The sequence below is a fragment of the Bubalus kerabau genome, chromosome 8 (assembly GCF_029407905.1).
Source record: "Bubalus kerabau isolate K-KA32 ecotype Philippines breed swamp buffalo chromosome 8, PCC_UOA_SB_1v2, whole genome shotgun sequence".
In the NCBI taxonomy this organism is placed as follows: domain Eukaryota; kingdom Metazoa; phylum Chordata; class Mammalia; order Artiodactyla; family Bovidae; genus Bubalus; species Bubalus kerabau.
Window position 1 is genome coordinate 53,740,033 of NC_073631.1, and position 15,541 is coordinate 53,755,573.

A 15,541-nucleotide genomic window follows, 5' to 3' on the forward strand; every position below is an offset into this window, starting at 1 on the left:
TGTGTACAAACTGTAAGTCTTTCAACTTTGGTTTTATTTATGAAAATTGTCTTGTCTGTTCTAGATTGTTTGCATTTCCATGAAAGTTTTCTTTGAAAGTTTTCAGGGATGAAATTTCATTGACCTTTAAATATGTTGAGAATTCACATCTTTAACAATAGTCTTCCAATCCATGATTATAGTATTTCTCTTGATTTGTTGAGATCTTTATGGTTTCTTTCAGCAGTGTGTTATTGTTTTTAGTTTAGTAGTATTAAATGTCTTTTGTTAGGCTTATTTCTAAATATTCGGTGCTGTAATAAACACATTATTTTTGACAAACATTTGTTGCTAGCGTGCAGGTACTCAGTTGATTTTTGTATGTTGACATTGTATCCTGTGATCTTGCTAAACTTGCTTACTAGATTTAGCAGTTGTTGTGTATATTTTATATGATTTTGTAGGTAAATAAGCATGTTATCTGTGAATAAAACCCATTTTAATTCTTCCTTTCCAAATTGCCTACCTGCCTTCCCCTTCTCTTTTCCCCATCATTTCACTGACCAGAGCCCAGAGCCGTCAGAACAATGTTGATCAGAAGCAGTGAGTGAAGACTTGAAAGGCCTTTCCTTTCCTTAGGGAGAAAACAGGCTGTTTCATGGTTAAGTATGATGGTAGCTGCGCTTTTTTATAGATGTCTTTTATCTCATTGAGGTTTCATTCTGTTCTTTATTGAGTAGTTTTTATCATTAATGGGTTTTGAATTTTGTAAAATGGTTTATCTGCATCTATGGCTGTGGTCATGATTTTTCTCTTTATTTTGTTAATGCGATGAATCTTACTAATTGCTTTTCAAATATTAAACCAACTTGGATTCCTGTAGTTAACTTTAGTGGGTAACCTTTTATCATTCTTTTTAAATATTACTGGATTCAGTTTGCCTGTATCTTGCTGCAGAGTTCTGTTTCTGTGTTCACGAGTGGTAATTTTTCTGTGAATTTTAAAACAATTGTTTTGATATGAAAGTAATTCTGGATTCATAAAGGAAATTGGAAGTATTCCCTTCTCTTTTTTGAAAGAGTATATATAGGTTTGGTTTTGATGTTTGGTTGAAGTTGCTAGTAAATCATATGAGTTGAGGGTTTTCTTTAGGGGAAAATTTTTATTTGTAAATTCACTTTCTTTTGAAGATATAAAGCTATTCCATTCTTTTACTCCATTTTATGTCAGTTCTGAAAGTTGTATGCTTCAGAGGAATTGGATTTGTTGAATGTTTTGACACAAGGGTTTTCATCATTATCTTTTTAATGTTCATTTCATAGTGTTACCCCATCCTTTATTCCTGTTATTTGTGTTTTTTTATATCTATTTCTTAATCTGTTTTTTAACAATGTTAATGATATTTTAGATTAAAACCAACTTTTGGCTTTGTAAATTTCTCTCTCGTTTGTTTTCTCTTGTATTTTCATTGATTTCTTACCTGTGCTATTTCTTACCTTTGTTATTTCTTTCTTTTCACTTTGTATTTTGTTCACTTTTCCTAACTTTTTAAGGTAACACTTAGATAATTAATTTAAGACAAAACTTTTTAAAAAAATTTTACTGAAGTATAGTTGACTTACAATATTGTGTTTAATTTCTGCTCTATTAGCAAAGTAACTCAGTTATACATTTATATATTCATTTTCATATGCTTTTCCATTATGATTTTACCACAGGATATTGAATATAGTTCCTTGTGCTGTACAATAGAAATTTGCTTATCCATCCTATATATAATAATTTATATCTGCTAAGGCAACACTCCTATCCTCCTCTCCTCCCTCCTTGGCAAGCACAAGTCTGTCCTCTGTGTCTGTGAGTCTGTTTTTGGTTTGTAGATAGGTTCATTTGTGTCATACTTTAGATTCCACATGTGAGTGATATCCTATTGTATTTGTCTTTTTCTTTCTGACTTCCTTAACTTAATGTGATAATCTGTAGGTCCATCCATCCATGTTGCTGCAAATAGCTGAGGCCTGGCATGCTGCAATTCATGGGGTTGCAAAGAGTTGGACACGACTGAGCGACTGAACTGAACTGAATAATTAGCAGTAACAGGCATCTTTTCATCTGCCTGTTAGACATCTGTATGTCTTCTTTGGGAGACAACTCTTCTAAAGCAATTATCAATGTAATTTTCTATGTATTTTCTGCTTTATCTGCCTTTGAGTACTCCTTTTGCTCTACATCCAACAAACTTTGATATGTTATTTTTATTTTCAATTAGTTCAGATGTTTTCTAATTTCCCTTGTGATGTCTTCTTAAACTTCGGTACTATTTAGAAGTGTGTTTTAATTTTGAATTTTGGGGTATTATTAATATCTTATTGTGATTTATAATTTAATTCTCCTGCAGTCAGAGAGTATATTCTGTAAGATTTTAGTCTTGTAATTTTTTGTTGGTTTTTAATAGTGCAACGAGTGTGTCATCTGTAGTCCTTGGGTATTCTGTTCCATAGCATCTGTCAGGCCAGGTGTTCTCCATCGTGTTATCCACAGCTACTGTATTCTTGCTGATATTTCAATCTAGATCTTTAGCAAGATATGATTGTTATTAGAAATTTGTTTATTTCCCCCTTTACTTCTATCCAATCTCACTTCATGTATTTTAGAGAATGATTCAGCCATCATCTATAATGTAGTTTCTCTGTATGTAATGTGTGTTTTTCTCTGGCTGCTTCAAGGTTATTTGTTAGTTTTGTTTTCATTGGTTTTACTATGATGTCCTAGTTATGGTTTTCTTTATATTTATCCTGTTTTGGGATTTCTGAGCTTCCTGGATCTTTTTTTTTTTTTAACCAAATTTGTGAATTTTGGCCATATTTTCTTTTAATATATTTTTCTTCTCGTTCTGGAAATCTAGTTCTGTGGAATTTAGACCACTTTGTATTGTCCTACAGTGAGATGCTCTTCACTCTTTCAGTTCACTTTTATTGTTTCTCAAATTGGATACTTCCTTTTGCTCTGTTTTCAAATCCATCGGTTTTTTCTTTGCTTTTTTAGTTTTCCTCTTTCAAATCTTCTATTAAGCTCATTAAGACATATTTTTCCATTTTAGATATTATTCTTTTATAGATTTTCCATTTGTTTCTAGTTTCCATTCCTATGCCAAGACTCCCATTTTGTTCCATCACCACGACCGTGTTTTCTTTGAAAATGGCTGCTTTAGGGTTCTTGTCTGCTAATTTCAGTAGAAGTCACCGTAAGCTCAGTTTCTATTTGAGTACATTTATCTTATGGATCACTTAAAACTATTTTTGCATGTCCAATAATTTTTTAATGCATACTAGACATTATGGATGATGTGGTACAGAGACCGTGGAGTCTGTTATCTTCCAAAGAGTGTAAGTAGTTAACTTGATTAGATTCATAGTCCAAACTCTGACTTTTTGCAGTTGGCAATAGCTAAAATATTTGCTCATTTCTATTAGTGGCTGAGTAGTAGCCTCTGTGATTAAGTGTGGACTTTCTCCTATGCTTGCATGCTAAGTCATTCCATCTCTTTGTGACCCCGTGGACTGTAGCAGCCAGGCTCCACTGTTCATTGGATTCTCCAGACAAGAGTACTGGAGTAGGTTGCCATGCCCTCCTCCTGGGGATCTTCCCGGCCCAGGGATCAAGCCCGTGTCTCTTGCATCTCCTGCACTGGCCGGCAGGTTCTTTACCAGTAGTGCCCCCTGGGAAGCCTGGACTTGCTCATACAAATGTGGAATTCACGAGTCTGCCAGTGACACTGGTGAGGGTACTTGGAGCAGCTTTCATTTCATCCTCTGGTTCCTCAGGCAGCATCAGGGGTGCTTTGTGCTTGCGCTCTTGTTGCCAGTGCTGTCAGGACAGGGAATAGCCCTCACCTGAAAAGCTGTCCAAGGGCAAATCTCATCCAGTGCTGTTGGTTTCTTTCTAACGGGAGGGTGTACTCCTCTCCTATTTCTGTCAGTTTTATTGCTCTCCAGAGTCTTCAAACAGGTATTTTCTTAATATTGTTTCAAGGGTTTATCATTATTATCTGCATGAGTAGGTAGTCTAATAAAAGTTGTTTCACCATTACTGATAGTGAAACTTTCTCTGATGTACTTTGTATTGTTGTAATTACTGTCTGACTTATAAAGACATCATCTATGTGTTCAGTACAGTCCATTCTCTAGCTCTTTGTTTGCATGTAAATGTGTTTTCACAGGGAAAACACTGAGCAAAACTGACATTTTGAAATAGCACAAAGCTAACATTTTTTAGTGCTATACACAATGGTAAATAAATGTGTTGCCTTGTTTAATCCTGTAATGTAGTCACTATTTTTGTTCTATTGTGCAGTTAAAAGAACCCTCCTTCAGAGGGAAAACTTACCAAGGTTACACAGCCAAGAAGGTGGGATTAGAACTTAGTATTGTACTTCTTGGCTTCCCAGGTAGCACAGTGGTAAAGAATCAGCCTGCCAATGCAGAAGATACAAGAGATGCAAGTTCAGTCCCTGGGTCAGGAAGATCGCCTGGAGTAGGAAATAGCACCCCACTCCAGTATTCTTGCCTGGAGAGTTCCATGGACAGAGGAGCTTGGTGGGCTACAGCCCATGCGATCACAGAGAGTCAGACATGATTGAGCATGCACGCATGCTGTAACTACACTTCTTACTCTTTAAAACAGAAGAACTTTATCTTTGGGTCAGAATAATCAAGGACATTTTTTAAATATAAAAATTATTTTTTGAGTTTTGGAGTACATTTATATGCTTATTGGAAGGAGCAGATAGAGAGGGGGATGTTTAATGTTTATACAGAGCAGTGTGATCACTAATGGAGCAAGTGAGAGGTGACAGGAATAATGAAGTTAATTGTTGAAGAAAATCTGACCTTCAGCAGTTGGAAACATCTTTCCCTTAGAGTGAAGGGAAGGATGAATGGATTGATATGGCTGTAAAAAAGCTTAAGGGAGGAGACGGGATGTGCAGGGAATGAGTTAGTCTGAATGTTCTTGATCAAAGAGTCTGTTAGGGGAGACTGAGAGTCACTTGAGCTGTCATTGGGTGAAGTATTGGGGAGAATGACAGAGGTTTAAATATCCCCTGAAATAGTAAATGGTAGAGGAAGCTAAACAGAGTTAGGTAGAGTGATTGATGATTGGGGCTCAGAACTCAATTGAGTTGGGAGCCATGTGTAGTAGGCGCATCAATTATGTGATTTTCTGTGTGCTCTGCTATCTGTAGTGAGATTAAAAGACGCATGTTTGTCTGAGATAGGATTTATAAGGCACGAATGATGGAAGAACAGAGATAAAAAAGAATAATGGCTGCTTTTCTAGAAGTATAGTTTTCTGTTTAGATACCTGAGATTAGTTGAGTTGGAAGTCTCTTTAATTCGATTCTAAAATGTAAGAGATGAAAGTTGTTTCAAAAATAGAGTGAGATGACCCAGTATAGAAATACCATGGGCTGCATGTGTGGTGTGGTGAGGAAAACTTGAAACAGTTGGAGCCGTAAATGAGTGCCAGGATCCTGACACTGATCCACTGGACCACATCAGGGAAATCACTAACTTGTCCTCTATTTGGCTGTTCTGTAAAGTGCAAGTAGCCCTTAAATTCTAGAAGACAATGTTTTTGTTTCCACATCGAGGTAGATTATGAAAATCATATTTTAAAAATGAGATGAAAATTGACCTGATTTGTGCTTTTTTCCTCTGTTGGTTGCTATAAGAATTTGGAAGGGGGGTTAATACAAAACCTATTGAATATTTTCTCTATACTTCTAACTTTCTGTATGTCTTCATAGCAACCTACTTTGATGCATTTAGAAGAATTAAAAGTGCTTTAGCTATGAATAAGTTCAACTTCCTGTGAGGCACCCAGATGAATAAAATACAGGTATAAATCAAGTATGCTGCTGAGTCACTTCAGTCGTGTCCGACTCTGTGCAACCCCATAGATGGCAGCCACCAGGCTCCCCCGTCCCTGGGATTCTCCAGGCAAGGCCACTGGAGTGGGTTGCCATTTCCTTCTCCAATGCATGAAAGTGAAAAGTGAAAGTGAAGTCGCTCAGTCGTGTCCGACTCTTAGCAACCCCATGGACTGCAGCCTACCAGGCTCCTCCGTCCATGGGATTCTCCAGGCAAGAGTACTGGAGTGGGGTGCCATCGCCTTCTCCGTAAATCAGCTATAGGACAGCACTATTGTTCCTCAAATATCACCTAATCTACTTATGAAGGCAACCCCCAAATTTCATGTGTCTCTGATTATTCTTGGGGAATTATTTGGATTCCTGATCACCTCTTTATAGGACCTATTGCAATGCTATTCAGTGACTTCTTCAAAGCCAGAAGGATCCCCAAATAAATGAATAATGCCTCTGACTGTCCCCTGGGCAGTGAGCCATTCTTTGCTTTTGGTCTCATGTCTGACTGAGGGGGATGGAGGAGTAGATTTAATGGTGAGGAACAGGAACACATTCTCAACTGATGGATCATAAGAGCATTTCCTGTCTCTGTTATTGATTAGTTAAAGCCAAGTTAAATAATTACTGTCTCTCTTGAGAGTATATTTGTGTTTAACCTCTGAGGATAGGTGAGTCCTTTCCGTGTCTTGAATCTGGTAGATCTGCTTTAACCTTGATGATCTGTAAGCCCCTTTATGGACCACCATGAAGACATTGTCTCTAGTTGGGAAAACAAGGCATGTGGACCCGCTTGGCTGCTACAGCCCAGCTTGAGATGTATCCCTCACAAGCACTTCATGGTGCCTTCCCTGGAGAAAAGTGAGAAACTTGGGTGAAGATGTTAGAATTGTATCTGTGTATCAGAAAGGCCCTCCCTCGGTTGCTTGGAAGATTGATGTTTCTATGAACTATGTTAATTTCATTAATTCAGACACAGAAGCAAAGAAGACAGAGTCCCTGCCCTCATGAATCCTGTTCTAGTTGGGGGTAGACAGGTGCCAACCAAAAGGTGACTCACTAAAGGATGGAAAGGACTATCTTCCACAGGATGGTGAGGGCAGCCTCACTGTGAGGGTGACAGTGGAGCAGAGGGTGGAAGGAGTAAAACAGCCAGGCTTTTGTGCCATTGGGTGTTTTGGTGCTTATTAGAAAAGCTCAGGTGGAGGTAAAAAGGTTTTTAAAAGCTCCTCCTCTGTGCTGATCAACTGGCAAACGTTGTTTTGGGAAGCCTAAATCCTAGGGTCTATGGCTCAATGAGCAGACAGACCCTTCTCCTGAAGGAAAAAGTGCTCTTCTTTCCAGGCAGATGCAGCCCCAGGCCTGGGCAGACACTGGTGAGAGCTGGATTTTGGTTCCTCTCACCCTTGCAGTACCCTAGTCCAGCATTCTTGCGTGGAGAATCCCGTGGACAAGGAGCCTGAGGACTGAAGTCCCTGGGGTCACAGAGTCAGACATGACTGAGCATCTGAGCACCCTCGCAGCCGACCACCCTCGTGCAGTACACAAACTCCTCAGTGCAGGAGCCCTGTGTGACGGGTCATGGTGGAATTTCTGTGCAGACAGACAAGACCAAAGACCCTGAGGCAGAATGATATTCAGGAAGCATCAGGGAGACCAATGTCATGGGACCCAAGTGGGCAAAGGGGAACTGAAAGAGATGAGGTCAGACTTGGGGTTCACTGATACTGATTATATTTTTTATTTGTTTGGTTGCACCATATGGCATTTGAGATCTTAGTTCCCCCACTACTGTTGGAACCTGTGCCTCCTGTAGTGGAAGCACAGAGTCCTAACCATTTGACGGCCAGGGAAGTCCCATGACTATATTTCTAATATTTCTTATATATGAGTTAAAATAATTTTCATTTATAATTTTACATGATTTTTTCCAGCAAATCCTCACTTGTAAGCTCAAAGTAGATTGCCAAAAAAAAAAAAAAAAAAAGCTAAGTAATATGATTAGCAAGTATAGGAGTTTAGAATTTAACTGAAGTCCTCTGTTTTCAACACTTTTCATTTTACAGTGCCTCAAAGATTAGTAATTCTAAGGCATTAAACATTAAAAGAGTTCTGTTTTTACAGAAGCAGACCTTTCTGAACTATGTGTTGTGATTTGAAGCATCAGATTACCCTTCTCCTTTTCTATAGTTAACTTACATTAAAAAATTTTTCTGTTGCTATGAGTTTTTTTAATAAAACCATTAACATCTATTTTCTCATTTTAATGAGTCTCTAAAATATTATCCATCATCTCCCAACTCATTTCAGAAATCTGGTGCCTTAGCTAACCCAGACCATACAGTTGTTACAAAGTTTAATACAAATCTCTCCCCATCTTTGGCTGAAAAGAATCCTCTGCCTATTAATCAGGGTTGTCCTGTGCATTTCTTTCAGCTGGAGATGGAGAAGCTTCAGCTCCAAGCACTTGAGCAGGAGCACAAGAAGTTGGCTGCCCGCCTGGAGGAGGAGCGAGGCAAGAACAAGCACGTGGTCCTGATGCTGGTCAAGGAGTGCAAGCAGCTCTCTGGGAAAGTCCTAGAGGAGGCCCAGAAGCTGGAAGAGGTGATGGCCAAACTGGAAGAGGAGAAGAAAAAGACAAGCGCATTAGAGGAAGAACTCGCCATGGAGAAACGAAGAAGCACAGAAATGGAAGCTCAGATGGAAAAGCAACTCTCGGAGTTTGACACGGAGCGGGAACAGCTTCGTGCCAAGCTGCACCGAGAAGAAGCACACACCACTGACCTCAAAGAGGAGATAGACAAGATGAAGAAGATGATCGAGCAGCTGAAAAGGGGAAATGACAGCAAACCCAGCCTCTCCCTCCCCCGGAAGACAAAAGATAGACGTTTGGTCTCCATATCTGTGGCAACAGAAGGGCCAATGACAAGATCTGTTGCGTGCCAGACAGACCTAGTGGTGGAGACTGCTGAGCCCCTGAAGAAGTTGCCTTTGACCGTGCCCGTAAAGCCTGCCACGGGGAGCCCCCTAGTCTCCGCCGGTGCCAAGGGGAATGCCTGCCCCAGTGCCGCCTCGGTCAGACCGGGTATCGAGAGGCAGGTTTCCCACGGTGACTTGATAGGCTCCTCTCTGCCCACTGTCCCACCTCCAAGTGCAAACAGAATTGAGGAAAATGGACCGAGCACCGGCTCAACAACAGATTTAACCAGTAGCCCAACCCCACTACCCAGTACAGTTTCCCCGGCCTCCGGGCACACGCCCGCACCGCCTCCGCACAGTTTACATTCACCGAGTGCCAATGCGCCTCTGCATCCGGGTCTGAACCCACGCATCCAAGCGGCTCGATTTCGATTTCAGGGCAGTAATGCTAATGACCCAGACCAAAATGGAAACACCACCCAAAGCCCTCCATCCAGAGACGTCTCTCCTACAAGTCGTGACAACCTAGTGGCCAAACAGCTTGCTCGGAATACTGTGACCCAAGCACTGTCGAGATTTACAAGCCCCCCGGCGGGAGCACCCCCGAGACCTGGAGCATCCCCCACGGGGGACGTTGGCACCTACCCCCCGGTTGGTCGAACCAGTTTAAAGACTCCTGGTGGGGCCCGAGTTGACAGAGGAAACCCTCCTCCCATCCCTCCAAAAAAGCCAGGGCTCTCCCAAACTCCTTCTCCACCGCACCCCCAACTCAAGGTTATCATGGATAGCAGCAGGGCCTCCAGCACAGGGATCAAAGCTGATAACAAAACTGTGGCTTCGCCTCCTTCCAGTTTGCCACAAGGGAACAGGGTAATAAATGAGGAGAATCTCTCTAAATCTTCCTCCCCTCAGCTGCCACCAAAACCATCCATAGATTTAACTGTGGCACCCGCAGGCTGTGCCGTTTCAGCCCTGGCCACATCTCAGGTGGGTGCCTGGCCTGCTGAAACCCCTGGACTGAACCAACCTGCATGTTCAGAAAGTTCCCTTGTCATTCCCACCACCACTGCCTTTCGCTCTTCCATAAACCCTGTTAGTGCCTCATCCCGTAGAGCAGGTGCCTCTGACAGCCTCCTGGTAACAGCATCAGGTAAAGGGATTGAAATGTTATATCCTTCTTTAAGAATGTGGCCTGTTCTCTCACTTGCCTTCATTTCCTTCACATTGCCTTAAAACTTTTTTTTTTAATCTGATACTTTTTTTTCTATTTCTTTCCCTTCTTTTTTTTTGTGTGTGATTTTCTTTAAAGGCTCCAGGGTATGGTGATTCATCTTGCTATATGAATTGCGGTTTTGTTATGCTGAGTGCTTTCTTCTTTTAAAAATAACCTGAAAGCGGTGGTTTGGAGCACACGGAGACCATTAATTTAGAGAAACTGAAGCATTTCCATGGGAGGAAAGACTCATCCTTCTTATTAAATATTTATCTCACAAGATTTCACTATTAGCCATCTCCAGACAGTTATGTGTTCAATTCTACCCCTTCTGAGATGGCTTATTTGAAAGAATGCTTTCAGGTAGTTATTAACACTACAGTCTACTTTGGATTATCACATTGATTAGAGGTGTTCTGTAATTGGTATATTCTATGTTTTAATATCAGTTTGGTGTTGCCTTTTTTAACCTCAAAAATAGTGTGTGTGTTTATAAACCTCTGTTCAAAGTTTACTTCAAAAGTTGTTTTACTTTGGCGCTAACACTTAAGCACAGATGGGTAACATAGCACATGGGCTGTATTGGAGGTTTCCATTGCAGATGTGGTTTATAAAGTCACTGAATCTGGGACTCTTGAACAACGAGTTGATAAAGAACTAGATTTTTCCCTTTTTGTTTTATAGTGCTAAAGGAAGCATTGCTTTTTATTGGCATTTGTTCTTCACTGACTAAAAGTGGCTCTAAAATAATGTTACAGTGCCAAAGTTTTGATGAAACTTTGCAGGGTCTCTCCTACCCCAGGATGCTAGTGCTTAGCAGAGGCTGTTGGATCTGAATGAGAGAGAACTTTTAAGAATTAAAGGAAGATTTGAGCTGTGTTTTTTTTAAGATTTAGGGAGAAGCTTAGGAATAAGAAAAGAAGGTAGCACTGTACTTGCTAATTATCAGGTAGTGAGAGCAGTGTAACAAGACTGATTTATCCAGTTATAAGCTGTCTCCTAAATAGTCAATTCCTTGAGAAGTTAGGTTCATACATTAAGGGGCAAAATTGGAAATTGGAAACAGCATGGCTTTGCTGTTAGTTAGGTCTGCATTGGAATCTAGGCTCTGGCATTTACAGCTCTGTGTTTTGGGTGATTTTTCTTGAACTGAGCAAATTTTCTCATCCTTCATATGGAGTTATGCTGTGCATATTGGGGAATGTGGCTGTTAGGATTTAATATCATAACATGCAAAGAACGTGGTATTGAGCTTAGAGCAGCATGACTGATGAATAAATAGAGGTACTATTACTGCTTGTATTTTGAAAATTTGCTTTAGAATTGACTTCAGTGTTGCTTTGTGATATCTTATTTTTTAATCCAAAATGATACTATTGAACTGGATGGCCTTTCTCATGGCCCTTTTCCAGCAAGTTAAATCTACCCTCAAAGGAGGAATTTTTGCTACTATTCAGGAGCATCAGAGAATGTGCTGTATGGACGTAAGGTACTCACAGAACACAAGTTCCAAAAATGTTTGGAGCCCTGGTAGTGTTGTTGACGTAAATGCATGGACTGTAAAACACAAAACACTTCCTGTGATATGTAAATTTTGTCACTTTAAAAAAAATGCAAAGCCATCTTTGCTTTGTACCCTGATGCTTTGCCCGTGGCTGCCTGGGTTATTACTGTGCTCCAGGGTTCAGCTCCTAGAGCCCTTTGGTTTCAGTGGAAAAGCTTTAAAATCAGGATCCATGACTGAAGAATGTTTTGTCAGCAGCATGTAAGTTAACCTCTGGAGTCCTAGAATTCTAGTCCATTATATATTCACCAAAATGACCTGTCAAGGATTTTGGATAAAAGAATCATAGCTCCTCTGAAAAAAAAAAAAAAAAAAAAAAAAAAAAAGCCCTTGCTTGTGTGTAGAAAGCAAGAGAGAATAAATTGTAGAACCAAAAAAACAGCAGTCACAGAAGATCCATGAAACTGGTTCCTCATTTTCTCTTCTCTGATTTTGCAGTTTGACCACTGCAAGGTTACCTTTGGTGGCATAACGGCCTTCCATGTCATTTGATTAGAAGATGTAGTTTATTAGGAGGAAAAAGGCAGTGGAATTTGTTTAGGTATCAGCAAGCATTTGCTGAACATTCAGTCTACTAGGGGAGATAGAAATGTTATTATAGTTGCATAGTTGGGGTGTTTAACTCAGCTGTGGATGTAGGTCAACAGAAACTTTGTGAATAAGGTAGAAGATTTCAACTCTCTTTCCACTTAGATGCCCCCCTTTTGGCTGCCATGCCCATTGCAACTTGGGAAGCACCAGAGTGTCCTCCATCCTGCTTCTTAATCTGCCTCGCCTGGGTGAGCATGTACCTCTCCAAAGCATAGGCTCATTGAAGGGTTTTCATCTGGTCAACAGTTACTAATGTCATTGTGATCATAGAGTAGGAAACGGGGACACATGCACCTCCCAAATGTGCATGGGGGGATGTGTGCTGCAGGGTCAGTGGTGAAAAGAGCACTGGGCTGCGTGTAAAGAGGCAGTGTTAGTCCATTTCTGCTCCTTTCTAGGTATTACCCTAAAGAGCAGATTCTCTCTGAGTCATTAGTTTTTTCATCTAAAAATGAAAGCACTGAACCAAAAGTAATAATAGTTCCAAACCAAAAAGATGTGTTAAACTTGCCTGTTGAATTTTTCAAGTAGTAGTTCAGTACCTCTCCCTTCTTGGAAATCTAGATCCCATTGTCTTTGAAACCCTAAAAATCTACATTTCTACGTCAGCTTATATCTATGATAAACAATTATGTTTAAGTTAAAGCACTGAAGAGAATTGCAGTGACAAAAGATATCACTTTGATGAATTGTTTTGTACATTAACTCAGTTAGCCCTTTTAGAGCCAAATGTAAAATTTTTAAATAACACTTTATGGCCAAATGTTAAAAGTTTTATTATTTAAGTAAAATTTAAATAATTCAAAATTTTTAGAATTTAAAGTTCCAAACAGATTAGAACTTCTTGCTGCTCCTGAACTTGTCACACGGACACATTAATTGTTAGATGAACAGAAGCCTAAACCAAAAATCACTCCGGGCAACTGAGTTTCCATACCCTTGGAATTTTTTTTTTTTCCTTTTTCTTAAAAAAGTTGTTTGATACATTTTACTTGATTTGGTTCAGATTTTTTTCCGTAGGTAAACATGCATTTAAAAAATTCTTCTCCATGTTTGATTGGCTTAAAGACTAAGTCAGAAAATGAGATCCCTCTGAGCTATGAATGAGATTAACCTTCTCCACACTCTGAAGCTGATGCCGGAAGCTGTTGTCAACTCCTCTGCTATTGCACGTTCTGTCTGTTCCCTTCATCACTGCATGTTCTACAAGATGCTCACTTGTACTAATGTTTGCATATGACACTGTAGCTGAATGACCTTTTTCTAGCATCATTAAAGTAGCTATATGACTGCAGGTCTGTTCAGGCATTACTTAACCATTACTTAACCAGTCAACTAAATATTATAATTTTGATCATTGTGGGGAATTGCACATGAACAAAGTCTCATGGTGAAGTTTTATTTTTCCCATATTTATAACAGGATTTATTATAGTAATTTAAGCTTCCTGAGCCTGGAGAAAATTGGAAGTGGTAGTGGAGATAAAAAATGTACTTAAGAATACATTTAAGAATTTTTAAACTTTACGAATACTTGGTATTTATAAAGCGATTTTCATTTTTAAAGACTTTTTCAATATATTTAAAAGAAGAAAATAAGAGAATTGATATATATTCTTCTGGAGTCTTTATATTACAGAACTATAAGATTCTTGGGTGGTCTAAAGATTGAGAAAATTTTTGAATAAAATATTTTGTCTTTAAGATAGCTTAGCATTAGAAATCAGGTTTCCCAGGAAATTATATCCATAATTGAATATTTCCATAAAAAACAGTTAAAATATATTTATATTTTAATTGTCTCCAATGGCTAGAATCATCTGAAAAAAAAGAAAACTGAAAACAAAACTCAAAAGAATGGCAAACTATTTAATATGTACCTGTTCATATTCCTTAAAGGATGTGGAGAACTGAGGACCGCCCCCACCCCCGGTTTGAGTTGGAGATACTGAGGGAGCGAGGGGATGGGGCTGGAGGTTGGGAGGAAGGAAGGCGGGGGAGCTGGACAAACAAGAGTGTGGGGTGGTCCCTCCTGTTCCGCAGAGAAGCACATGCCAGTGCCCTCGGATTGCCTTTGTGCTTGCTTTGCAGTCCAGGTTTCATACCTGGGTATTTATAATTTCTCTGTTTATCATCCATTTCTAATAAGTACTGATTTAATTTTTGTGGGCTTGTTTTTTTGTTTGTTTTTAAGAAAATACAAAAGGTAAAATGTACCAGAGAGGAGCCTTCTTGTAAGTATGAAGTAAAAAATGTTACTTTTGTAAGAAGAGCTAATGAATATCAATGGGAAAATATCATAAAGTTTAGATAAATATCTAATTTTATGAGCATTTGAATTTTGATGTTATTATAGTCTGAGTAAAAGCAATAAATTACCCAGAGATCCAAATAATTGAAGATGTAATATCCAGTTTCTAATAAGCAGTCAGTTTCATTTGTAGAAACTGCTTTGGTGTTTTTCTGAAGAATTTTTAAAGTTCTGAGGAATACTTTGATATTCATCTTTTTAATCTTTACTGAAATAATTTAAAGTCAGTAATTTAAGATTCAATGATAAGTTTATTATGTATTAATATAACACCCATGTACTCAGAATATTATCCTGGTACCGAGGTAGTAAAGATGCAGGGCATAGTAAAGGTCTATCACTGTATCTTAACTACAGAGACTGTTACTAGACAGATGTAGAAAGTGTACCCCAGGAGTGAATATGTGCACACATACCCCCATATACACATCAACTTTACTTTCAGATTTTTGGGGCTTTACTTTCAGATTTTAAGGAAGAAGGAAAAATGACTTATTTTGAAAGTTAACTATATTTAAGCCTAAAATACACTAAATACCTATATATTACATTAAATAAACATTTTTACTTTACTGTTTTTACAGCCTTTTGATCAAGGAAGAATTCAGAAAATTTTCCATGCTATATGCAGCCGACTTCACACACTTAACAGATTCTCTTCTAAAGCTGCTAAATACTGATGAAAATCCTAACTATGATAACTCTTATGACTTTTGTTAAAATTATATGGTAGAGTGTCCTGTTTCGTTAGCTGATTAAAAGTTTTTGGTACAAAATGTGAAGATGGCCAGATGATATAGTCTTCCTTTGTGTATTGAATATTTGTGCTGGTATATTCTGTATATGTTGTGCTTCTATTAGTTCTTAATACTTAATAGTAGTTGGCTGCCCACTATTTTTCTTCCCAAATAAAGGAATTCAAAGAATGTAAATATTCCTTCACTGTATTTGGTCCATCTCAATGGTTTATATAAAATTTATAAATTAAGTACTTTGGAAACGTTGTAGAAAAAAGGAAATTTTCTATTTTTTAGAATTATTT

At 38.8% G+C, this 15,541-nt stretch overlaps 1 protein-coding gene across 1 annotated transcript in view; it reads left to right on the plus strand.

Annotated features, from left to right (window-relative positions):
- CTTNBP2 (cortactin binding protein 2) overlaps positions 1-15,541 on the plus strand; it is a 169,358-nt gene that overhangs the window by 73,917 nt on the left and 79,900 nt on the right. The window contains exon 4 of the mRNA XM_055590284.1: positions 8,339-9,971. Coding sequence (XP_055446259.1) covers positions 8,339-9,971 — 1,633 coding nt within the window. The remainder of the gene's footprint in view (positions 1-8,338; positions 9,972-15,541) is intronic.